Source organism: Aythya fuligula, chromosome Z (assembly GCF_009819795.1).
Source record: "Aythya fuligula isolate bAytFul2 chromosome Z, bAytFul2.pri, whole genome shotgun sequence".
NCBI lineage: Eukaryota > Metazoa > Chordata > Aves > Anseriformes > Anatidae > Aythya > Aythya fuligula.
Genome location: NC_045593.1, coordinates 41,344,447 through 41,372,185, shown reverse-complemented (window position 1 = coordinate 41,372,185; position 27,739 = coordinate 41,344,447). Strand labels below are relative to the sequence as shown.

Below are 27,739 nucleotides of genomic sequence, written 5' to 3'. Positions count from 1 at the left end.
CATGAAAATACCTGTATGGTGCAGTGTATAAGGCTAGCAAGGATGTCCTCTCAGAACTTTGCTATTCAATTTACTTTCTATTTTTTTTTTCTTAATAAAAAGCGGGGATTTTTTTTGTGGTGAATCTAATTATAATTTTTTAATTATAAACCTGTTCTTTGCTTCTATTACCCTTGACCCGATTTCTTAAACTCAGAGTGCCAGTGGTGTATTTGTGTCTACAGAGCCTTCACAGCTCTGTGTGCATGCATATCAGTGTATTAAAATATGCGCAGAGCCTGACTGAAACATGAAATTGTGCAGTGATGCTTCTGCTAATGTTCCTGGTCTTGCTAGATCTGGCAAGCAGAGGGGCTGCCTCCTGTGCAGGAGCTGCCTTGGGCGTGCACCGCACCTTGCTGTGGCTGAGAAGGCATCAAAGTGCAAGGGGCAGTGAAACATGCACAGCTTATGACGCTCTCCAAGGGAAATAGCCATTAAAAAGCTCTCCCAGGTTAAGGACAGTCTGCAATAAGCTGCAGGAAGTGTGCCACAATATCTGGAACTGTGCTTGCTGCTGGGTGGATTTATGCTGCTGCTGGCCTTGGAGCCAACACGGGTTGCTGGCTGGCTGGCTGTGTGTGTGTGCATGCACACGTGCACCTGCGCTGGTGTGGCGAGAAGCACACACAGCTCTGAGAAACACTGGACATTCAGGAAACAGGGGAATACGAACCCAGCTCTTGAGTCTCTCACATTATCGGAAGTCAGGACATAAAAACACAGCAGTGTTTTTGCTGTATTACTGCAGTGCCACAGCTCCTCGCTCAACTGTCAGCTCTGCTGGATGCTGTGCATTTTCTGGGGGAGAAGGGGTGAAGGGTTTCTGTTAGTTTTAAGGGTACGGGTCTTTTGGTGACAGAGCATGTCGCAGCATTGTTCGATACCGTGTGAGAAACTTCCACTCTGATCGCTGGCTTTCCCAAGGAATTGCCCAATTGTGTGTGCAACCCAGGAAGCGATAGCTGCAGTCCTGGCATAGCTGTGGAGCAGAGGCTGTGCGTGAGGAGCTCTGCTCCAGCAGACCAAGGGAAGGGGCCTCCCAGAGTCTTCTCCTGGCTGCCAGTCTGAAATCACACCTGCTGTCACCTGGCCTCCCACCTGCCTCGGGTCACCTCTTCTCTGTTCCTCCAGTGCAGGTGGAGTTCCAGCTGGAACTCCCGGCTGGAGTTTCCTGCCTTTCCTTGTTTTCTGCCACAATGTTTCTTACTCCTTCCCTACAAAACACCTAATTCCCCACCCTCCCCATTTAATTATGTTATAAAATGTAATGAGATTCAGGTCAATCTGAGGCAGATTAACCAGGATGCTTGTACATTGGAGTGAGATGAATCCTGTTTCAGGAAGTGTGTTTGAGTGGGCTTGAAACCAAGCAGGTGTAGGTCTGCATAGCTACCAATTGTGAAGCCTCCTCAAGGACTGTGAGGGCGTTACCTTCACACTGGTATGAGGAAAAATGGTCAAATATGAGACAAAAGTACTGTAGGCTTCTTGTTTAACTTACACCCTTAAGATGGTATTGCATTTGTGCTTCTCACAATATGGATTTTCTCTGGCAGCCAGCGAGGATAGACAATGTGTAATGAACATTGTAAGGTGTGTTAATTTAAAAATTGTGTATTACCCAGGCAGATTCCTCACTGAAGTCACTGCTTTCAAGATCCTGGACGTTGTTTGGACTTGGAGACACTTGGAGTTTGAATGAAGTAAAAAATACTTTATCTTTTTAGTGCTAGTGGTATATTTGAGGCTTGAAAGCATCCTTCTCTGTCTTGGGTCTCGTACTGACTGAGTGAATGGATGTTATGGATCAGGGAAAGTTGTAAGACAGGTATACTGACATTTGGTATATAGTCAATTTATGTTTCCAAAATACCCTTTGACAGTAACACTAATAAGTTGACTATTGTCTAATTACACTTTCAGAAGCAACTGTCACATTATCATACTAATTTGGAGATGCAGAGCATTCAGAGCCATGAACAACAGAAAAAAGTGCTAGCAGAAGAGTCTGATGGGTAACTTCAGTATCTTCCCCAAGTGTACATACCGTAGTGAGATATCAAGGAAGAAATACTCTTACCTCATCTTTTAGAGGAACCAGCATTTATCTTTTTGTAATATAAACCTTTGTCTATCTTGTAGAAGTCCATGTGAAAATGTTCTTTCCATTCCATGAAATAAAAACAATAAGATCCTAAACCAAAGTAGTTCTTTTTTGGTATTGTAAGTAAAAGCAAAATATTCCCCTCTCTCTCACCCCTCCCCCCAAAGGAATGGTTCATGGCAATGTTCCATGGTATCTAGGAAAAAGGATAGAATATGAGTGGGTATCTTTTCTGGAAAAACTGACCAAACACTTTTCTTTTTAAAGAAAAAAGTACTCCAATATTCTAAGAAGCACTTGCCATTCTTTGTCTATAATGTAGGACAGTGATACTCAGTGATACCAGAAATGCTGCCTGACATAAACATTGCGCTGTAACGGAAGCACAGCTATTCCTGTAACTTCTGTTTCCAGCAAAGATACATTTATGTAGGTTTTGGTTTAGTGACACAATGCATTTTAGGAGAATTTTCACATTCTGAGAAATCAGCTCTGCTGTATCCTTTTGGCTCCCGGATGGAGGCCCTTTGAATGAGTGGGAGATGAGGAGTTTGTCTCTCAAAACAGAGCTCACAAAGATAAAATAGGTTAACTATTATTAAAAAAAAAAATGAAAAGAGGAAAAATACACGTACTTTTTAAAGTGTTTTCATCTTTTTACAAATTGGTTGTTAACATATTGTAAAAATTAACAAATTTTATAACGTAATGTTTTTTATCAGCATTTCTTATGTATACAGATAAGCATCAAGTATAATCTCCAGGTATTACAGTATATCTTAAAACACAAATTAGACGACAAAATATGCTGCGAGGAAAGCAAAGCATACCAAGTATAAGATTATGTGTGCATCATAAATACGGCTTTTGTTTTGTAGATATGTTCTTGTACAAGATAATTATGTTTGATAATAGAAAATATTATGAGATCCAGATTCTCAATTTCCAGTTATAATGGCTGAAATTTCATTTGGGGAAAAGAGTGTTAGCCAGTAGAGGGAAAAATGAAAGCAAAAACTTGTTGCTGTATCGTAGAAAAAGTGACCTTCATGACCAAAGATATAGGTATTTTTTAAAGGAGTAAAGGCATCTTATTGGCAGCCATGATAAAAATAAAAGGAAAATATAGTGGTTTTGAATACTAATAGTATTTGTCCTTGTCTTTGATTAAGCAAAGTGGTTTATGCTATCACTGAAATGGTGTATCTCAGAAGCTGCTAGGAATAGGAATTATGTCTGTCTATTCGTAATTGCTTTGAGTAACAGAAAATGAAAGAGACATGAAAGGAATTTAAACAATGAACTTCCTCATAAGAAGCACTCACAAACTACTGAAACATAAATTTGAAAAGCAGATGCTATTTCATCTTACAAATGTATGTAACAATAAAAATAAAACATTTAAAATATGTAAATACGTCTTTTTACAATGCAGTGATAATATCTAAGTTATTTATCAGCAAGTTGTCGTGATGCTTTTGATAACATTTTATTGAATCGATCCTGGAGACTTCTTTGTATTCCCACCCCCCTTGTTCCCTCGTCCCCTTTTAGAAGTATATATACAGGTAGGTGATAGTAACATTATTTTCCCAACTTTATTTTAAACCCACTGGATAGGCTTCCTTAATGGCAGGAGTACTTCCTGTTCTACTACACTCTATGTAGCTGTCTTCCTTAATGGGTTAATAGTCTCAAGCCTTATCCTGCAGTGCCAGAAACTAACTAAAGTCTCAGTGAAGTTCATCTCCTAGAGGTCTGCATGACATACCTGGTCATACAGTCCTGCACTGCTCACAGCATTTTCAGTCACAGAATGGTTGAGGTGGGAAAGGACCTCTGGAGGCCATCTGGTCCCTTGCCCCTGCTCAGACGTGGCCAGGTTGCCCTGGACAATGCCCAGGTGGGATTTGAATATCTCCAAGAAGGAGACTCCACAACCTCTCCAGGAAAGCTGTGCCAGTGCTCCGTCACCCATACAGTACAGAAGTGCTCCCTGATCTTCAGAGGGAACCTCCTGTGGTCCTGTTGGTGTCAACTGCCTCTTGTCCTGTCACTGGGCTCTGCTGAAAATAGCCTATATCTGCTCTCTTTGCATCCTCCCTTCGGGTATTTCATAAATCAGTCTGATTTATGTGTACAGACGAATGACCACAGGTGTAACACAAAAGAAAGTTAGGAGGGTTAACCCCCACTCAGTCTTCATTCAAAACAGTAGATGATTTTTTTTCACAGGAAATCAACACCAGGGAGGTTTTAATAATTCTGATGATGATCTGTTAATAAATATTGGGCGTATATGATCTCCCTGTAGAAGATGACAATTTAGAATAGTCAGAGGAAAAAAAGGTGTGGTGAAGGTGTCAGTTGATCTATCTAGATTTTTATATAGGGCTTGTTTCTGAGGTGAAAACCAAGCACCTATGTGAACAGTGATCAACTCTGATCACTTTTGTGCCTTGGAGCCTACTTAAGCGAGTCAGCTTTCCAAGGCTATGTTCTGCCTTCTGATGTGGGTGTCAAAACCCACTAGAAAGTAATCATGCATAAGTTTCTAAAGCCATATTTGGCCCTTCATCTGTGCAAGAAAGTAAGAACTTGTATCATGCCTCCGCTTCATTGATGCTTGTGCCTGCTTCTGGTTTTGTTTCTATTTTTTCCATGGGTCAGCAGCATGAAGCAGGCTGATTTTCAGCTGCTGTCAGCTGGAGTTGTGAACAGCATAAGGAAAACGTTCTTGAGGGTGAAAATTTGTTTCTGGCACTTTTTCTGCATGAATGAGAAGCAGAATTTGTTGAAGCTTCATAGGGGTATCCGTTTCCTCCAAAGCACATAAAATGGAAAGCTAAGGATGGAGTATAAAGAGTTGTTTCTCTTTAGGGAGTCCCTAAAGAAGGATTTTCAGAAGTATCCTTTCAACAGCAGGGAGGAAAAAATCACACAGGGGTGGGGTTTTGTCCTCGTTTGAACCCTTTTACAAGGTTGTGTAAAATCTCAAGGAGTTGCTTTTCCTCTGTTAAGGCAGCCAATTCTTCTCTCACTTTGTTGCCTCTAAATTACATCCAAACCATAAGAAGATAGCTGTAGAATTGAGAAAATGATCTGATGATAGCTTGAAAAGATAAGGAGGTTCTTCTGCTCTGGGCAGTGGGGTTTTTTGTTTGTTTGTATGTTTTTGTGGGTTGTTCTTTTTTTCAGAAGTGAAGGATTGAAAGGAGGAAGACACTGACTTCCAGTAATGGGTTGTGCCTGGCTGCATTGTAGCACAGTGTGGTTTTGATTATCTGGCACGAAGCTACACTTGATTAACTAGATTTCTTGTAAAGGAGCTCGAGAGGTTCTGTTTCAGTAAAAATCTTGAATTAATATTCATTTAAGAAGCTGCAGAACATCAGCTGAATTTTAAATTTTAATTTGATCTTCACAATTGTTGGCAATTCAGTGTCTTACACTTTATTTTAGTAGCTACTTGGACTGTTTAATTTTGTCACTGGTACAGTGAGGATGAGTATTAGTTTTATTTCTTTGGGTTTGGTGGCTACACTAGAATGACAAGTAAAGTTTACTGTCCTTTCAGAAATAGCCAGATTAAATGTGTAACAGGATTTCTCTGATTTAGAAAATATTCAGACTGTCTCTGTAACAGGAGGTTTTCTTTACCTTCTTTAAAGAAGTATGAGGATTCAGCTCTGTAGAAGTTCATTAATACAATATGATATCTCTATATAATAATGAGAAAAAAATCTTAGATATACAACAGTTGATACAGATGCATTTCCCTTTTATAAACTGGATTATAAAATCTGTATGGTAGCTTTACTAATCTTTTGCAATTGATATAATTTGCTTAATATTTCGTAACCTTTTGAGACATTCAGGACTTTTCTTGAAGTGATCAGTATAGATTGATGTTGATGTGTCACACTACTTATTTAATGTAATTCTTCACATTCTGAGCTGTATTCATGGAATTCTGTTAGTCGTTTTTTGGAAGGAATCTTTACTTACCGTGCCAGACTTTCTTGTTGTTGTTACATCAGTGATTCATGAAATGATATTTTGTTTTCTTTCACATAATATTGGTAGCTATCTTAACTGTATGTTCATAAATTACTAAAATGATACAAAGGAGGTAATTTAGTGGACAGCAGAATGATGATGTGCTTTCTTTTTTTTGAAAGCAAGTGGAATATGCAGATTTAGATTATGATCAGACTAGTTAAAAGGATGAGTACACAGCAGTTTTTGTCAGTGGAGAAAGCTCTTGGCAATAAAGCAGTATGGCACTTTTAGTGACACTTTTAGTTTTTAGTGTTTGGCCTTAATTTAAACCTGTGCTTTATTAAACTGCAAAGTTCATCACTCAGGTTTCTGTTGTAACGTAGATTTTATAGTCTTTTTATAGTTAATTCTATCCAGTTTTTAACATAAATACAAAATTTTGTGCTAATGTTGCAGGAACAGAACTCAGGAGACCTTAGTTCCCTTCTGGTCTTGTTTTGTTGCCTTGCTTGGAACTTCAGATGCTTTCCTGCCATAGCCTTTTCCATCAGTGCAACTGAAACATAACTGAAAATGCTTCCTACAATCAGATGACTTGTGTGAGATGTAATCTGTTGTGATTCTGTGTTAATTAAGGAGTTTGGTAATCACAAAGGGAGGATACTGTGGTACTACTGCTCATTTTAGGGAAAATATAAATACGCTTACTGTATTTGCTATCAGGGCTCATAGTATTTCCTCATTTCACATTTACTCATGTCTCTGGATGATTTGTAATTTAGATTCTTTAGAGACGTATCTCTGGATTTGTGACTGAGATGGAAATTGTAAATTCATTTGGGAGGTTGACTATTACATAAAATGGTTGGAGGCATGGGGTGATGCTTTAATACCTTATAAGAGTTACGGTGTGAAGATAGAGTGTGTCATGGAGATAATATATATATATTTTTGAGCGATGGACAGGAAGAGTTGCGCCGTGGGGCAGGAGCCCTCAGCTGGGCAGGATGGTGAGGCAAGAGCTGCGCCATCTTGGCACTGACAGGCAGCTCTCCAGTCCTGGCCGCCTGTGTGACAGGAGGCTGGGCGCAGGCCATGGGGGTGAACATCTGTTAGTAAAAGCATCAGGACAGGGAGCCTGGCTCAGCTCCGGGGCCTGCCCGCCGGTCAGTGCTGGTGGCCGAGCTGCAGAGCCTCCCAGGGCTCAGCTGCATGGCCCGCCAGCAGCTTGCGGCAGCCGGGCTGATGGTCCTGCTGCCTGGCGGTGGGACAGACCGGCTCGCTCGCTCGAGCTCCGGGGATGACCTCATGCAGGCTGTAATACGTTTCAGATATTTTGGCACCTAAAGAGCCAGGCCAGTCCAAAGCCTGAATTCTGCGCGGTTTTCGTGTTTTGATACAGGACGGTACTTGGTTTCAGCAGAAATGTGATCCTTTTGCATTCCACTGCTGGAACAGCAACAAAAGAAGGAATACTTTTTGTTTTCTCTGTAGCTGAATTAGTAGTAGCAGAGAGGACATAAAACTCTCTTCCAAGTGAAATATAACTTTATAGTTGAAATCAAACATTTTTCTTCTTGTGTGTAACCTCTCTATTACTGCTTTAGCTCTTATTCCTCAAAGGAGTTAATTTACTACTTAATACCTGATGAACTTGATTTCTACACTATGCTTTACATTTCAGAAATAACTCGCAGCAGACTGTTTTCTTCTGAGTAAATATTTGGTGAAACAGTGTAGTTACAGTAATGCCTCAAGTATAAAAACGGTCAGCAGATAGAAATGCGAGACTGCACCCAGTCTGCATGGGATGGTGCACAAGCTAAAAGCCAGTCTTCTGTGAAGGTATGCATCATGGGTTTCATGGTTCTCAATAAATGTATGTAGATGGTGATTAACTGGTCAATTTCAGAGTCAATTTCATTGACTCTTTTTCTTATATATTAAGGATCTCATTTTCTTTTTCCCTCTAGGCTTATCTAAGCTATATATATAACTTCAACCAATAAAATAGACCTTTTTTTCTTTTTACTTTTTATAGATCAAACTTAGGAATAAACACAGAGAGTCAGGCTTAGTTTAGCTCCTTTCAGTTTCTTAACAGATGCCAGTGTGGATTTTATTTAGAGAATGGCATCTTTGTGGTTTTACTTTAAAAACAGCCTTATATTTGATCCCACAAGGTACTACTTAAGACTTATTTAAGTTACAATGCAGAGAAATGGGAAATCAAGTATAGGTATGCATCACACAACCATGTGTAAGAAAAGTTTGCCTACCTAGGTTACTAGTTAGAATTATTTTTAAATTATTTTTCTGACTCTTCCTTGTCAGGCACCACATGAATTTTGAAGCCATTCTGCCAGGAGCTGCATTGCCACTTACTCAAAATTAAATACGTTTTGTTTTTCAGTATATCTCCCAGGGCAAAGAATGTTGCGTTTCAACATTTTGTAGTTTCGTTTTTGAAGGGTGTGCACCAGGAAAAACAGCAGTCATGTAGTAAATTGTGCATGGTGTGTGTAAGGGGTTACTGCTGCATTTAAACACTTCCTGGTTTTGCTTTTGGAAATAATACTGCTGGGGATCTGGCAGATCTCTGGTCATAAAAATCCTTGATGATGCAATAATATTTGTTGCTATAACTGTTTAAAAGAAAGAGAAAGCTTCTGGGAGGTGTTCAGAGATTTGCCATATTGCAAGATGCTAAACTCTTTCAAAACTGTGTAGTTCTAATAATCCTCCATGCTGTGTAAAAAGGGAATTCATCACTGTTTGAGATGTTTATGCAGTCTTTTTTTTTTTTTTTTTTTTTTTTTTTTTTGTGGGATGTTAGTTACTACTTTTAATTCAGTGGTTGGGTTGGTTTTTATCTGGAACAGAACACCTGAAAATGTCAGATGACTGACCATCCCTTGTGCTTTAACCAGGAAGCTTTCTATAGATTTATCTGCAAAGTACTACCCAAAGTTTATGCTAGGGTCATACTTTGAGAGGAGAACCATCCTTTTTAAAAGACAAGGAGGGATGGTTTATTATTATTTATTTTAAAGAACTTCAAGTATATTGTGTGGTCTTTAACTGTCTTCTGACAGATGAGAGCGTGTTGCTTGACTGGCTTCAGTGACAGGTCTTGATTAATTTAAACATGCAATGGCATCAGAAAAAATTGACCTCAGTATAGTTTCTTCCACTTTGCTCTGTTCTGCAATCTTTTGCATTACTATTTCACCTTTGCTCTCTCCTTATATCAGCTGGAGCCGTATCATCGGGGATGATGGTGGTTAGCAATTGTTAACAGAAGCAGTAAAGCGCTTGCTGATGTAGATTTTTTTAATCCACTTCTCAGTTTTGCGTTTTTCTCCAAGCAAAACCCGCTCCAGAGTCTTGTTTTTGTCTGTTACCCAGTGTTGTTGTTGTTTACTATAGTGATACGATCTTTGCGTGTGTTGCCAACTTGAATCTCTTAACTTGCTCTGTAATGGGTGAGGCTGAAGAGAACACAGTTGGTGTGGTATCAGATATATCAAAGAATATCTTGCTTTGATATTCTTGTAATGCCAATGATAGGATTTTAAAAGATTAAAATATACATTAAAAAAAATAAACTTAGGTTTGACTTCAGTTCTATAACAGTAATATCCCACTGTCTAGCGGGGATAATGCTGTAATGATTGCAGTTTTGCTTAGCTAACCCAGGTAATTTGTTATGTCCAGTTTTCCCCTGTTTACATGACAGTAAATAATCTTGCTTGTTTTCTTCCTAATTGGTTTGGTCAAAGTATCTGAGTAAAATGCTGTAGAGTAAGTGGTGTTCTATCATTACTGAACAGTTTACATGTAAACAGGACTTTCTTACGGAAAGATTTGATTCCATTCTTTTCTTTAAAAATAAAATCATGCCTAACATTTTCTTTGCGTGCACTTCTTGTCAGCAACAATAGAAAAGACTTTCTGTCGATCATAACTGTCAAGGTGAATTTTTGTCAGTTCCTCTATATTGTGCTGAAAATGAACATTTTCACCTCTTGGGTGAATCTTGGGGCATTCCTGTAATTTTTATTGTTATCTATCATTTATATTTTTATCCTATTTTAGTGTGTTCTTTGCAGGTGTTTTTCCATGATTTCCTTCTTCACCAGGACTACTTTTCACATATTGCCCCTTTATATATGGCGCTCATTGCAGCAGAGGGCTAGAAATGTTCTCCTTTTTGCTAATGACACAACCAAAAGATTAGCTTGTGGGCGTACGTAGAAGGTATGTTTGAGCACTGACCTGAAGAGGGATGGACTTGAGGCAAAGCTTTAAAGGGCCTTCAAAAACTAGAGATACCATTTTTTAAATATGTATGAATAGTGTGGTTTGTTTATTTATTGAAATGAAAAATACACATAGATACAAAACAGAATTTTTGCATATATGGGTAGTGTTTACATATTTGAATGTACATAAAATATATTCTTTTGATATACATATAGAATCATAGAATGGTTTGGGTTGGAAGGGACCTTAAAGACAATCCACTTCCACTCCCCTGCTATGGGCAGGGACACCTCCCACTAGACCTGGCTACCCAAAGCCCCGTGCAATCTGGCCTTGAGCACTTCGAGGGACATCCACAGCTTGTCAGGGCAATCTGTTCCAGTGCCTCATCACCCTCAGAGCAAATAATTTCCTCCTTATATCTAATCTAAACCTACATTCACCTAGTTTAAAGCTATTACCCTCGTCCTGTACACTCGCTGATAGAGTCCCTCCCCAGCTTTCCTGCAGGCTTCCCTTAGGTACTGGGGCGTTGCAATTGATATCCCCAGAGCTTTCTCTTCTGAAGGCTGAACAACCCCAACTCCCTCAGCCTCTTTTCAGTGGAGAAGTGCACACACACCCACACCCACACACCCCTATATGCCTTTAGGTCTCCAAGGATAGTTTGTAACTGGTCTTCAGCTGACAAAGTAGTAGTACAGTGGCACCCAATTGAACAACCACAAAAAGTAGTAAGATGCAGACTACTTAGGTTTTTGATACTTCTTTGGATTTTAATTTTGTATGCCAATGTATTGCGTTTTATGTAGATATGCTTTAGATGTCAATACTCTGAAACACTGTCTTCTCTAATATGACACAGAGTGCTTTATCAGTATTTTTTCTTCCCAGTTGTGTGTGGTACTCTTTAGTACCTATACTCCCCCCCCCCTCCCCCCCCGGATTAAAATAATTAAATAAAGAATTAAATGCTTCAGTTTTTAAAACAGTGTAGATAATAATAGTAATAATACAATTATCACAATAATACAATTATCTCAGCACTAAATTACTAAATTTGCATTTGGGGATTTTGAAGGACTCAGGGTTCCCCAGTTCTGAAAGCTTGGTGCAACTGGCTTTCTTCTGTGTTAGTTAAAGCAGAATTCTTGGTAAGAGTTAATCATGTCAAAAAGACATAATCACATGCCATTCTGTGCATTATAGGTTCAAGCTGAACAGACTTTTTATTGAATGTGTGACATACCTTACAGATAAACTAGAAAATATTACTGAACGTGTGTATGTGTATATTTATGTCACTTATGTACAGGAACATCACTTACATGGCTTAGATTCATACAAACATGATTTTGATGAACATGACTTCGCTTGATATGTTTCAGAACAAGAGAAAATAGTGTAATAATTCTGTATTGCCTAGGTCAATAATTCTATAAATTCTTACGGAAGGCAATCTGTAGTAGATTCCGGAAGTGTAAAGATCTCACCTTGAGATCTGATCAATGGGAAATCAGAAATCTTTCCGATTATTGACCCAGGACTATCTGTAATACATCCCCTTTATTGCAAAGGCCAGCCTTTGGTTAGCACAAATTTCACAGAACGGCTGAGGTTGGAAGGGACCTCTGGAGGTCATCTGGGCCAACCCCCTGCTTGAGCAGGGTCACTTGGAAGGGTTTGTCCAGGACCATGTTTTTAAAAACCAGGCTTTTGAAGATCTCCAGGAAGGGAGGCTCCATTACTGTTCCGGGCAGCCTGTGCCAGTGCTCTGTCACCTACACATTGAAGAAGTGTTTCCTGGTGTGCAGGCAGATCCTCCCATGCTCCAGTTTGTCCCCATTGGCTCTTGTCCTGGCACTGGGCACTTCTGAAAATAGTGTGGATCTCCATCCTCTTTGCCCCCTCCCTTCAGGTATTTGTAGACATTGATCAGATCCCCCCCTAAGCCCTATCTTATTCATGCTGAACAGTCCCAGCTTGCTCAGCTTTCCTCGTAGGAAGTCCCTTCATCATCTTCATCACCCTTCAGTGGACTGTCTCCAATATGTCCATGTGCCCCTTGTACTGGGGAGTCCAGAGCTGGACACAGCACTCCAGGTGTGGCCTCACCAGGGCTGAGTAGAGGGGAAATATCATGTCCCTCAACCTGCTGCCAATACTATGCATAGTGCAGTCCAAGATACCAGCAGTCTTCTTTGCAGCTAGGGCACATGGCTGGCTCACATTCATCGTGGTGTCCACCAGGACTTCCAGGACCCTTTCTGCAGAGCTGCTTTACAGCTGTGTGTTGTCCAGCGTGTACTGGTGCCTGGGGTTGTTCCTTCCCAGTTGCAGGACTTCATGCTTCTCCTTATCGAGCTTCACGGAGTTCCTGTCAGCCCGTATCTCCAGCCTATCAAGGTCCCTCAGGATGGCAGCGTGACCCCCCGGTGTATCAGTCACTCTTCCCAGTTTTGTCATCTGCAATTTGTCATGTCGCAGGGGGAGAGTCCTGCCTGGTGGCTATGCAGTGCCCTGCAGAGGTCGTTGGTGCCTTTTGTGCTGTGCTCTTGGCCACAGCACAGGCTGAGGATCCCAGTGAAGGCAGTGTGCTAGCAGGCTTGGTCTCACTTTTCAACTTCAGAGCATGTCCTTTGTCATTACAGTAGCAATCACTCATGTCTCCCCAGAAAATGTAAAATAGGTCAGTATATAGCACTCTGCTTGATTTTCTGGGAGTGTGTGTAAGGAAGGCTTCTGTTAGAAGTTTGTTCTATATGTATGAGAAACGAGGTTGAAGGTTTCACAATAATGCTCATGGTTTTAAGAGGCTTCCAGCTTAGGTGTTTGCACGGTGTTGCTACCTCAGAACTGCTGAAGGGTTGCCAGTGCTACATCATGCTTTAACTGTGCACTGTGCAGCTGTGGAACACACCTGAAACACCATGTACCTCATCAGGCTGCCTTTGTCCTGAGTTGCAAGCATGAGGCATGAAAGCCTTACAAAAATGATTAAAGTAAAACCCAGCCTGAAAAGCGCTGCGCTGAGCAATGCACCCTGGTGAATGTGTTGGGTTTCCTGGAGGGCTGGGTATCTGGCTGGACGTAGGGTTTATAGTGCTGTGCAACTGTTCGTTCTAAACTTCAACTCCTCCTTTTAAGCAAACATAGGAATAATTTAGATAAGCTCTTCTAATCACAGAGGATGAGCTCATTGAAAGGGAAAAAATGTGTGATGTATCCTGCATGAAATTTCTAACAAACAGGTCTTAACTTTAAATAGACAAATATTCAGAGGTGTTCATTAAAAAAAAAACACAAACATTCCTGGCTTGTCTAAAATTCAAAGACAGAAAGTAATCTGAAGGAAGGAATGACCACCCATTAATGAATATGAGCCAAATCTTAATTAAGGCTGATTTCACATGTTTCTTAGGTTAAAGTTTGCAGGGCTGTAATTGTTACAGTATTTAGTTTAATTTATTTATTTTTTAGTCTCCTGGTTGTTCACTGCTGCCTATCATAATATCCTGCAAGTTGGCCAAACAAGATAACTTTTTCTTACTTTATGAATTTTTATGATTTAAAAAGTCTCATAGTAATTATCTGAAGTTGGAGATTTTGGACAGTATTTTCAAGAACTGAAATTTACATTTACATGATTTTAAATATTTGGTCATATGCATTATATTATACTCATATGCATATATGATTTTTTGTATTATGTTTATGAGGTTTGGTTTAGATACTAGTTTAGTTGTTAAATCACCCTTCTGTATCATATCTTCAAAATGCAAGCTTCAATTCAGCAGCAGCAGGTCAGTTGTTACTGGTACTTCTGTTGGATATCCAACTGATCCTTGCAGTTACTGTATAGAACAGTTACAAGTGTAGAACACTTGACACTGTTCTGCTCTGCACTTAACAAGCTGTCAGCATTGTCCTAAAAAATCATGTTTGCATCCAGTGACTAAAGTATATCCTTATTTTTTGTCTTGCAGGCACAGGGGAGAGTGGCAAAAGCACATTTATCAAGCAGATGAGAATCATTCATGGATCAGGTTACTCTGATGAAGACAAAAGGGGCTTTACAAAACTGGTGTACCAGAATATCTTCACAGCAATGCAGGCCATGATCAGAGCCATGGATACCCTCAAAATCCCATACAAGTATGAACATAACAAGGTGAGATTTTTGTTTATTATCATAGCTGAAATTTTTTTCTTTTTGTTTCAGGAAATACACTGAAGGTCTTCAAAAATTACATGTCACATACAAATTATACTCAAAGTTCAGAAGAAAGGGTACATCTGTCAGTGTACCCTTCAGTTTTCTGCCTTTTGTGCTGCTCTGACAGCACAGAGGTACTGCTTCTGTAAGAGTACTCATCTCTGAAAGATGTTTGAGGGGTTCATCACAGGGCAGTTTCAACAGCAGGCTGATGTTTCTTGAGACTTGAACTTTTTTCCTTCCAGCTAATGCTCTGGCCAGAGCACAATTAAGCTATTTCTTTGGTCTGCACCAGTACTTAAAGTTTGCCATTAATGTGGATATTTTTTGTTTTTATTAGTAGAAAAACATACGGAGATACCTGGCTTTGAGCATATTTGAAATACAAATTTTGACACAAGATTTTAAAGCAGTCACGTTCTTCTGAGATTAATGACATTGTTGACGTCTAAAAAGACAAAATATATTTGAAGTGTTTGTAAAGTTTATCTATGACTAGCCTAAATTCTTCCCCAAATTTGCATTAAAACAAAACAAAACAAAAACAAAAAAACAAACAAAAACAACAACAACAAAAAAAAAACAAACAAAAGATAAAATACTTTAAGCATTCCATAAAGAGGGGAAATGTTTAGTATTTACTTCAATACACAGGAAAGCACAGGATTACATCAGCATGTCTCACACTTCTTGCCATAGGATAGGAGTGGCATGGCTTTGAGCAAAGTTCCTGAGAACTTCTCCAGATTTTTACAGTTGAATCATTATCAGCAACGTTGTCAGGTGGAAAGGTTGAGATCTCTCACAAGAACAGGGCTTGGCTTTCTTTGAATCTTGAATTGTGTGAAAATTGAATAATTTACTAGTCCTGGATTAAAAGAGCATTTTATTAAAATAAATTTATAGTAAAGGTTTGTGTTTTTTTTATTAACATAAACTGTCAAAATCAGAGAAATTTATGATAAACAAGTAAGCAAGCTGCTGTTAACCAGGGGATTCAAGATGAAACAAATCTGTGTTAAGACAAAATCTTTTGTGTCTCTATGTATGAAGTTTAATTATAGAATAGAACTGTTGTATATGTTTTAAGTCAGGTAATTTGGAAGTAGTAAAGATAAAGCTTATTGTCATGTAAAAGAAGCTTTGTTTCTCTATGGGAATCTGCCAGTCATTGCAGCTGGTCATCCCTTATTGGTGACATAATGTTGCAGAAACCCAAGAATCTTGCAGGAACCTTGGTTTATGCAGTGGGAAGTCAAGGGGATCCAGTCTGTCAAAATCTATATTGTTAGCTGTCCTTAATGATGGGTTAGTGTTCTGAGCATGTTGGAAAAAGCAATAGTAAAAGAGACTGTTGAGCTTCCTAGTCTGACCGTGTGCTGGAGCTGTCTGATTTTCCCTTATCCCTCAGATATCAAAATCAAATATGTAACCAGGATTAAAAAGAAAACTGCATTTGTACACATATTTCAGCTCGTTGGCTGCATGTTTTTGCTGTATGCAGAGCACCTGACTGGAAAAGTTAATTGGTTGTGAAGCACAGTCATTTTTCTTCAAAATTGTTGTTTGTTGTTACTTTGATGTAGTCCTAGTCCTAGATAAGGTATTTTTAACTTGCAGTATGCTACAGAGTATATGCGATATAGTTACAGTTCAAGTTAAGAGTGTTAAATGTATTTAGTGTTTTTCAGTTGGAGCGAGTTAGTTTTGGCATAGTACACATCTGGTTAGAACTGTTAACTTCCCTCGGAGTCTATCTTTGTGCTTGGTTCTTTCAGAAGCATTCCCATCAGGTTTTAATAGGGCTACATGTAAAGTAAAAGTTACCAAATGACAGGGTCTCAGGGGAATTCCTATAAAAATTCCTTGTGGAAATACAGGGGAAATCAATTTTTGCTACAACATCGTGGAGAAGATGGTGGTCCACCACATGTATACTTTGTATACCAGCTCAATTTACTTTAGTGACCACTGATCAGTTGTTTAATCTGCTCCTTTTTTCCTTTCTTTCTTACTTTTTTTTTTTTGTTTTGTTTTTAAAAGTCTGTTGAAAACAAACTCATTAGTCTAGCAGTCGAGAAAACACAGGAAGGGCACTTCCTATTAATTTGATTCTCATATCAGGAAATCCTATCTCTGGAGAGAATATCTCCAAGTTTGAGTAACAACATATTTTTAGCACAGTACTTGTTTTGCACAATAGTTTAGAAAACTACAGCTTGTTGATACTGATGTGGTTGTTCCGAAAGAAATGAGGGTTAAGTGACCATTCACATCCCCCCCACACACAATTCTTCATGTTCCAAGATAGACTATGGGGCTACAGTAGAAATGCTTCCCTCTTACTGTACCAATTTTATTTCCTTTAATTGATAATTAATAAAGTAGGGGTGTTTTGAATCTCTGCTTCTGGAATTTGAACTCTTTTCATTTCAGAAAGTTCAGTTATTTAGGCAGTTGGGATCTTCATCTGGTGTTTAACATCTAGTCTGAATTATTTTAATATAGTCATTGTAGGAAGAAGCAACTTTTAAGTTTAGCAAGTTAGTTCTTACAGAGTGCTATTGGTTTCATAGTTTCTAATATAACAATAGGGGCAGAGACTGAAAGGAACTGTCATGTCATATAATAACAGATTTGTTATGAGAAATTTAACTGATTGTGTTCAGTGTGATGCCTCAAAACTAATGGAAGGGCACTGTAACATGTAATGCATTTATTTTTCATGTTAAACTGCAGAATATGAGCTCTACTGAGGTTTAAGATAATGTGTCAGGGTGATCTCTCCTCTTAGGAATTTGTCATAGGAAATGGTGGCTTATGGATGGGTTTTTAGTTTCCTTTTGGGTAAATGTTGCTGTGTTTCTGATAAAAATAACTAGAAGTCGATAAGTTTTCATACGCTTCTTGAATTTCAAAGTAAGAAGTAGTTTATGAAAAATGGAAAAGCATTATTTTTTTCTAGAAATCTTCAGAAGCAATTCTCAAAACTGCCTGTCTGCAAAATTTTTGTGAGTGTACAGTAGTAAATCATGTGCAACCACAGACATTCAAATGCACATTTTTAGCACTAAAATCTATGTTAATTTTTTATAAGCTATCTTTTCAGAAAACCAAACTGTGTTTCTATGCTTCTGTCATCCCTTTCAAATACTGAAATAATAAAATGATCAATTTTAATCTTTACAGTTCTCAATTATCTTCATATCTGATTGGAGGCCCTTGTTTCAGATAACCCGTCTTCATTTTTTCTTTTCTAGCATTTTTTACCATGTCTAATGTTGCTGAAGGTGTGGAATATACATGGGTGGCTTTTTACTTTCTTTCTGCTGTTGTTTCAGAAGTTCCACCAGAAAAAAATAATTACTATAGTAAAACTATAGTAAAAAAAAAAACAAGAACAACACTAAAATGTTACTATACTGGACACCTTCTACCGCTGTTACCCCTTACTATTCCCCTTCAGTGTAACTACCAAAATATAAGTTGCTTTTTTGTTCTGTAGACTGTGTCAGGAAAGTGTCACTCAGTAGTGATTAACAGGCAGGAAATCTTGCTTGAGTCCCATGCCCATAATTTCCTGTGAGACTTCTTAAATATTCATAACAAGATAACTAGTGTGAGGAACAATAACAGAACAGGCTTCAAGAAAATTGTTAAAAAGGCTGAAAACATAAATACAAATTTTATTGTAGGCCTGGACGTTCACTGTTAAGTTTCTATGAGTGATTCTGCTGCTGAAGTTGTTTCAGTATTTATGCCTATTGGGAAATTCCTTTGGGAAATGCTTTACAGCGAAAATACACAGGTACCGGAAATGCTTTTAAAGTCCAGATTCATACTGAAACCATCTTCAAAGCCATCTTTACCTTGCTACCTTGTTTCTTCCAAGTCAGACAGATCCACTGGAGAAAAAAACAAAAGTACAGCCAGAAGTATGACAACAGGACCAGGTTTGGAGCAAGAGTATGTAAATTCTTATCTTGGCTAAACAGTTGAGGGTGTTAATTATGCTAGAGCTCTTCAATGAAATCTGATATTCTAGGAAAAAAAAAAAAAAAAGAAAAAAAAAATAAAAAAAAATAAAAAAAAAAAAAATAAAAAAAAAAAGCTGGAGGAAAGGACCTCCCTCATATATCTTACCTGATATGCAAAGAATATGAAGGATTCAATCCAGAGCAGGATTGTGCAAAGAGTGTGAGGTTTATTGACCCTCAGATGAAGCAGAATGTGTGGAAGTTTTGGCCTTTTGTGGTTTGTTGCTGTTATTTAAAAAAACAAAACAAACAAAACCAGAAATGATGTTCTTGGGATGTTGAAATGAAATGCTTATTGGTTTGGAACACAGATAATAAAGTGGTTTTTCGAGCAGATGGAGAAACCCAAGCTGTGCCATCTGCGCAGACCATTCTTCAGCATCTCAAACCTGAAGCAGAGGCCTTGAAGTAGGTTGCAGGATAAAGGGTCTTGTACTAATAGTGTTAGTTAAGAATTAATGTATCTTAGAACCATCAGTAGAACTTAGTGGAGCAGTACCCTGAGATGTTCTTCTCCAGGTACTCAACAGGATAGAAAACAAGTAAACAGAAGCCTTGTGGAATAAATGAATGCTTCTAGTATGAAGGAGCTCCGGATTCAATATTTTGGCATGAAATGGATTGCTGCAGAGCCAGCTGCCACGGAGGAGAGCATATTTAGATTTAAAATATTATAGTCTATTAGAATGACATCTATTCAGATGCAGGCATTGAAAACTTTTTTTGGGGAGCATTAATGTGAGGTAAAAACTGTCTCCATGATAGCCATGTTTCCTCCCATGAAGAGGAGCCTGGGAAGCTCCAGCAGAGCCACGATCAGTTTCTTCCTGAGTGCTTCATAGAGATGGCTGGGAAGGACTTTTACAGTCCTAGCTGGATTTCAGTGTTTCCCCAGCAACTCTCTCCTCTTTTTATTGGTCTTCCTCTGTTGGTCATTTACTCCTCTCATGTCCTGCCTTTCTGTCTGGCATCTTGCCAGTCTGATGCAAATTTGACCTCAACAGGTCTTCATCTACCTGGCTGTGGACTTAGCATTTTCTCCTACTTTCTGATGTTTGTTTTCTCGTCCTATTTGCAGCAAAGTAATAAATACATAAACAAATTCATGCATGTAGTAATTTACATCCTGACTTATTTCTTCTCGTTCACCTACTTGCCATCACTCGCTTGCTCTTTGTTTAGGGCAGAGGTCTCTTGCATTTGTCTGTATTGCTCCAGCGGATTTCTAAGTCATTTCCTCATTATATTCAGCTTAAATATTTCATATGTTATCCCCAGTCGAACTGTCAGTTTTAGATACTTTTCCAAGTATAGGGAAAATGATTGTGTATCATGAGTGAGATAGATGAGCATGGTTGCATGCTTCCATGGAGAACTGAGAATATCTTTCTTAAAAGTAAGCTTACACATGTATGAACGTCGTTCTTTTCCCCATTAAAATTATAGGTAATTTCACCCATATGAAATAGGAAACTGTCTTAGCCTTCATTTCAATGTAAAATTTGAAAATTCAATTTTAGCTACTATATTTACAGTGTAGTAAGATTTCTTCCTCTTTTTATATTTTGTTCTAAGAGAAGGCCTTTACTTTTCTAAACATGGTATTTTAAGTGATTAACTGCCCTTTGCTAACAGGAAGTAATGTTATATACAAAAGTACTCGTGTGGGGTGTGATGTCCATGTTTAATTCTTCCAGTTCCACCATTTTACTATTTCTTTTACTGTGGAGAATGGGTGGTAATAATACTTACAGATTCTTGTAGATTTTGTGATTGCTCATACATCCTGTAGCTTTTTTGTTTCTTTTCTTTCTGACTTCTACTTCAGATAACGGTTGCCACTTATTTTGCTTACAGAGCATATTGTGTGTCTGAAATGAAATATTCATGTATGTGCTCTCTGACAAGGAAAGAGTGAAATAAAAATAAGCTCAGGGCAAGTTTTATATGTAATAGGGGTTTGGAATTTATTTTAAGGTAAATAGTGAGATTTTATATTCTTGGAGTGGTTCTGACTTTTTTCTTGATTAACAACAGCTATATATACAATTTCTAATATTTACATAATATATTTTAATAAATAAAATGTAGAACTGTAACCATATGTTAATATTGATATAGAGGGAAATATCTAATAATAATAGCTTCCTAATTATTTAACTTATAAAAGACATGCTAAGGTTATCTAGTGTTTATTTTTGAAGTAATCTCAGATTGTAATATTTTCCTCTGAAATGTTACAAAAACGTGTCTTTCCCCCAGCAAACATTTCTGGTGAACTCTGACTCATCCAGTTGTGTTCCATATGTATTGCTTATAACTACTAAAAAAAAATGTGAAATCTCATGTATTCATTGTTAATTTCTATTAACACAAGGCTTGCTTGAAATAAGGTTTACAGCAGTGAATTAAAGAATCTTTAGAAAAATGGACCTTTTTTTGCAGGTTTTGTCTCTTTTTCAGTTTGTGCTTTTTATTTGTTACAAGCAAGAAAGCTTTGTCTTGTAATAAAATTCAGCTTTGGCTGAGAAACTAGGCTATTGTTAAGCAAGAATTTTGAGAAAATACCTTATTTTTTTTGGCCCCCTCAATTACTATTTGTTTTGTATCACAGTGTGTATTGTCTGATAGTTACTCATCTCATTCCTTTTTTTGAAAGGTCTTCTGCCCATCTTTTCTTCCTGGCTGAAGTAGGTATAAAGTCTACGTGTTGAGTAGATTACATACTCACACTTCGTTAGCCCAATCACACCTGCCTGTGCTCAGGATATGGACCCATGTAGCTCCACTCTTAGACGTTGTATTTGCTGTAGGTGATTTCATAAAGGTGAGGCAGGAGGCAAGCTTCCAGTGTTTTGTTTCTGGAAAAGAAGGCTAGCAAAACAAAAGCTAAGCATGACATGATTTGTGTTACATTTTCATTTTATTTTTACAGGTCTATTTCCTTCCTAGAATCAAAACACCAGCATACTGTAGTATGTATCAGCTTTGGTGTTAAAAAAGTATATGGGTCTTGACTGTAGATATTATATAATACTTAATATTATGGTGGTTTTAGGATATTGCATAGACAGGAAAATTATTTACTGTGATCAGGTCTCTTTTGTGAATAGTCTTGAGTGTGACAAAACAGAGCTTAGTCTTGAGTTGGAAGGGTAGCTGATACAAAGAGTTGCTTTTAATCCCTCCTAATACCACTCTAATTCTGATGTCTCTCTCAATTTCCTTAGTCCCTATCACACAGGAGGGTTTCTGGGGTGTGTGCCCTAGCTGGGAGGGGTGATACCATGGAAAAGCTGTTGCAATTAAGTTTTTTTTCATGCCAATTGGGGTTGTTTCAGGACATTTCATTTTTTTTTCTCATGTGACCTATTGGCCAGAGTTAAAATTAGCCTTCATTTTTTAACCTTCTAAGCTAATTTCTAGATAAAGTGTCGTAATGGATTGGATGTACATGTTTTGCTAGTTTGGAGTGTTGGTCGAAAGTTTTCAAAATGTGGATGCATCCTGGATAGTTTGTGTTTGAAGGTGTTCTCTACTTCAGATATTTTTATTTTATTTTATTATTATTTTTTTTAATCCAGCAGCAGCCACTGGTTTGAGAGCTTGTTGGTGGTAGTACAAACAGATAAATGGGTGTGCTTGATAAGTGAAGATACTTTTTGCAACTGGTCTCCAGCCTTTATCCAGCTATGCTTTTTCCTATCCCCAACCAAATGCTGGCAGTTGTACAGATTGGGTGAAAAGGTAACTGGAGCATGAAAAAACTGTGGGCACACCTGCTTCCCGTCTGGACTCCAGTACAGCCAAACGCTGGGTGGAGGAGCCGTGGGGACGTGCCACGGAGTAACAGCTATTGACATAATCCTTATGTAAGCCTCATAAACCCTATTGTGGCATTTGGGGTTAATTGCACCACTTCATGGCTGTTTTGTTTATTTATTTATTTATTTCTGTTTATCCAAAAAAGATAAAAGCACAGGGATGGGATTTAATGTTTAGTCAAACTTTTCTTATCTAGTCTGTATCTATATGTAATCTACAGTGGTTTTACTATATATGTTGTAGAAGAAAAGCATCAGCTTGACCTTGGAAGTCTGACTGCAGACTTGTTTTCCTAACTGTATCATGTGTAGGGCCACGCTGTGTCATAAAGTATTTGTAAAGAGCTTTAGAGCGAAGTAGAAATTAGATTTTTATGTGCATGCCTGTATTAGTGCATTTTTATTCAATTATGATTATTTTTGAGGTAGCCCAGTAGCTTATTCTTTACTCCCGGTTCCAGGTGCTGGAAACTGGAGAGATACGGTAGCACCAATTATTCAAGGCTCCTTCAGGGATCATTCTAAGCGGAAATCTGCTGTGTACTAAAGAGATAATCAATAGCATTTGTACCTGCAGGATTCGCTAAGTAACCTCTCAGCCAATTCGTAGTTGTGCAGAAACAGGATTTGTACCCAATGTAAGAATTTTAAGAGGTGGTCTGATGTAACTGCACAAGAATTCAGTTTACTGCAATATTGCTTCTGAATGGAGTGTAGATGAAACGGTACTACCAGTTATCAGTCCACTTTTTCAGGAACCAAAAAGAATAAATCACTTGTATTGGAAATTTTGTTGTTGTTTTTGTTTATTTAACTTCTTGTTTGTTTGTTTGTTTGCTTTTAATTTATTAATCATATGAATCAAGATGCTATTCCATGAAAAAAATCCATTCCTGTGTCTAAACTAACAGCATATGTTGAAACACCATTTGAGAATAAAACTCATGCCAGAGTAATTCATTATACAAGCCTCTGAAAACTAAACTTACTTCTTAAAGGCACGTGTCCCAATCAAATAGGAAGTATGTTGTGCAATTTTAAGTTCTTGGAAGGTAGCCTTTTTTTTTTTTTTTTTTTTTTTTTTTTTTAATTTTAAACCTCATTCACAAAACAAAACTGTGTGATCAGATAAAATTGTGTTTTCTGGGGTGGAATATTTGTGTTTGAGAAACTACATATATTTTTGTACTTTGTCCTATGACCTTATGTAAAAACACTTTCATTCAAACTTCACTTCATCTTCTTTAAAGCTGAGATCTTCTGCTGTGAACCTTTAATTTCTTATTCCCATAAACCCAAAAGTTTATTGGTTAGTTTTGTTTTGTTTTGTTTTCCTCCTTTCCTTTCTTTTACTTTCTCTGGAGCTGAAGCTTTTCAATATTGCCTTGACCTTTGAAAAGTTAAGAGTAAAAGTAAAGGATTGAAAGCAAAGATACTAATAACATTGCAAAAACATTCTGGATATTACAGATTTTCTTGTGGTCAGTAGTCTGCAAATAAGAAGGGTACAGAACAGAAGGAGATATGACATTAAAAAATATTAGGGAATTTTTAATTTAGATGTGCAGTAACAATTCTGGGAAGAAAGTAACTTCAATATTTATTCTCTTGTGTGAAAAAGATGGAGTTTTTTTCAACCACTTGTTGATTCATAAACAACTTGTGAAAATAACTCTTCTGCATCAAAAAAAGTTAAGTGCTTCTTCGGTGGTAATGCAGATGCCATCAGTATTGAAGTAAGACATCACTAAGACATGAAGAGTGTTTGACCATGTATGTTTGACATTTATGCACCATCATGTGCAGAGTATAAAATGTATTTTATAAAAGAAGATCAGAGTTATATCATAATTGGAGCTCTGATTCAGACCTCATCATAAGGGAAGTTGTTCAAGGATATTTATGAGGAAATTGAGGAATTTGTGAATGTACAGATCTTTTCAGAGGTTGCAAAGGAGCCTGCACAGTGACAATAAAGGAGGGATTTCTGCAAGGGAGGACACTGATGGTGCAGGTAGTTCCTGAACCACCGGCAGGCAGTTTCTAAAGGCCGTTTGTGATTTAGAGGGAGCGTGTCTGTTCGTGTGGGCTGGTTAGTTCACAGAATGCCGTTCTTTCAGTGTTTGTGTAATGATACCATGTTTGTGTACAGTTCATTTGCTGCTTGTGACCCAAGTCTTCCAGCTCTTGCAGAGGAATCTAAACTTCTGTTGGCATGTTTCCAAACTGAGCCTTGGAATTTTTTAAATTTCATCAGTAGTTCTAGTGCCACTGACCAGGAAAACAAATGGTGCGATCTCATTATTAGACTCATTGTGAAAGGCTTGATTTCAAACATAAAGTTCTTCAGCAGGGTAATATTTATAGATAAAACTGTCCTAATCAGAACGGGGCATGGCAGCACAGGCTTGTAGATCACGTCCTTCTTGTGTGATAAACAATGACTTGCACTGGCTGCCCTTGCTGTAGCAGTGTAGTCATTCACTGCATTGCAAAATATTTTAAACAGCAGCTCCCTCCTGTGAAAAACTATTTTTTTTTTCTCATCTCTATTTCAGGAAAGAAATTTATATTCTACAGTAAATTGTCCAGCAGACAATTCTAATAGTAGAAGCTGTAGCTCAATAGCTAGCTCGGTCCCTCGTTTCCTGATTCCAGTGATGTGTGTGTGTGTTCTTACTGCTATGTTTCTGACTATCTGTCCCTTTTCGACGCCTGTCATCTTTTGTGGTCTTCCTGTAGAGCTTCCTGTGTACTTCTGTCTGATGATACCATATGAATCAGCATTGTGGGTGTGTTTTATACATCTGACAAATGAGAAAAATGCAACAATTATTGTAATTTTTCTTCATTCCAAGTCAGTCTTATTCAGAGAATTTCTTTCTTAATTCACATCGGGTTGCATTAGTGTGATCCAGTAGGTGTTTTTTGTTTGTTTTTAATTTATCGTCTGCTAACTAAGATATGCAATAGAAAAGAACCTTTTCTGAATGCATCCCATGCAGATGTTATAACTATCTTGTGCACTGAAACAGACACCATGTAGAGAATCCTTGTCAACATAAAATGTAATCAAATAGTGACTGTTCAACATTTTAATGCAATTTTTCATTGTGTCTTGTATTACTGGTTAAAACTACATGAGAATTAGATTGTATAATTTCTTTCCTCTTCGGAAAGGAATGAAAATTAGATTTCTCATATGAAACTAACAGGATGAGAGGAAATTTAAGCAAATATGCCTTGGAGGGGGTTTGCTAGGACTGTATATAGTGGTATGAAGGGAACAATGCAGTTGAGATGCAGTCTGAATTGTCAAAAACTAACTTCTAAGTTAAGGGTTAATCCCTGAAGATAGGTCTGTTCAGTGATGCTTCTACAGTGCTCTGTTGGTCTTATCAAGTCATTATTCTTCAAACACAACAGTTAATTTCTCAGCAGGGTACCAAATATGTTTTTTTTTTTCTTTCTTTTTCTTCCCCTAAACATGTTATTTTGGCCATTCTAGATTTGGTGATTAGTGTTTCATCATGTTAAGGCCTTTTTTTTTTTTTTTTCCCCCACCTTGGTTATTCTTTGCCTCAGATCTTGTGCAGTTGTATTTTGCTGGAGAGCATAAGAGGAGGATAATATGCAGGAACTGTTAGACTGCTTCTATGTGATCCCATATTTGTTTTGGACTTCTAAGTTTTTCTGAAACTTGCTGAGTTTCTTAGGGTAGTCTTAATTTTCTCCATCAGTGTGGACTGTGTAATTAATCAAATGGGATCATTATTTGACGTAACCTCGCGTCGTCCAGCTGCATGTGGAATACAGCCTTCCTGATTCAGTAGCATTTTCAAACACCCACTTTGCAAAGACAAGGCTATCCCAGCTGCAGAGTCCAGGAGATGATAATGCAGTGCATGTTGAAAATAAGCGTTCCAAGTGACTGTGGAACCAAACAGAAAACAATGCCATAATTCTAGGTCTGCAGTATTGCACAAAATGCAAAATATGCCTTCTGTAAGATACATGTAAAGAAGGGACAGTAACTATCTCATCCTCACGATGAGCAAAAATGTTATGCATGCTTTTACTGTGAAGTAATTTTGCTCGAGAGACTGGAGTTCATAGATACTTTGAAAGGCTGAATAAAAATGTGCTTAACCAGAACCCTACCGCACCCAAAATTCAGACATCTGTATTCATCTCCCATCTCCTAATTATGCCTCACTGCATCAGCAGATGAATGTAATGAAAGAAACAAGGATAAATCTTCACTGTTATGATATGTTATGGGTGCCAGCACTGTTACAGTTTATAAATAAAATCAGTAACTGAGCAAAGCATTTTCTTCTGCACTTCATAGATTTTTTTTTCCTCAGCACAGCCAGTAACAGAATAAAGGAAAGGCTCACTTCCTTTAAAATGTTTCTTCTGTTCTGATGCAAGCTTGCCATTTTGAGTGTTAGTTTGTGCTGTAGTTCATGTTCTTTTTTACAGCATCTTGTTAAGCAGAGGCCTGTGCTGTTCAAGACCAATGGGTAGGCCTGAAATAGTATTAAATAGACCTCAAAATGAAGCATAGCACTGGAGAAGTGTTCAGAGCTGTTACACAGAAAGGGTAGAGCTATTCCTCCCTCCTTTCCACTGTGCTGGGCTGTGGCTCCATCCAGTGCCCCTGCCTCTGCATCCCTTGCCCCACTTGCAGTATCACTCTCATAATGAGCAGTCCCAGAATAACCCCTTATCTGATTTACGGTGCGGAGTCATGTGTGGAAAGCAACAGTGGCATGCCCAGATGCTGAACCATTATGAGCTACAAAATTTCCCATCTGTGAGCGAGCTGTGGTAGGCTGTAAGGATCCTGCTGTTGATCCCTGTCTCTTTCACTGACTCGTGTGGCCACAAGAACATCAGTTTTACCAGAAACGCTGAAGATGCTTGTTAAAGGGGTAATTCAATCCAAATATTCTATAGTAATGCATTAATTTATTTTGCTTGCTTAAAGTACTTAATAACATAGCTGCCAATAAGTAAATTGGTGCAGCATATCTAGGAACCTAAGTATGGGTCTTGGACTAGATCCCACAGCATTTAGATTAATATTAATGCTATTTACTGTAAAGATACAAAACTTTAAGCGAATGAATTTGAATAAGTCTCTTTCCTCTTTTTGACCTCTGTATAAAATAAAACTGTTTCCTCCTTTAGAAAATCATTGTACCAAAGTATTAATCATACTAGTATGGGGTTCCTTCAAGAC

The 27,739-nt window shown here is 38.0% G+C and overlaps 1 protein-coding gene across 1 annotated transcript in view; it reads left to right on the top strand.

Moving 5' to 3' along the window:
* Positions 1 to 27,739, top strand: part of LOC116501065 (guanine nucleotide-binding protein G(q) subunit alpha) — a 128,618-nt gene that overhangs the window by 29,242 nt on the left and 71,637 nt on the right. The window contains exon 2 of the mRNA XM_032206443.1: positions 14,401 to 14,585. Coding sequence (XP_032062334.1) covers positions 14,401 to 14,585 — 185 coding nt within the window. The remainder of the gene's footprint in view (positions 1 to 14,400; positions 14,586 to 27,739) is intronic.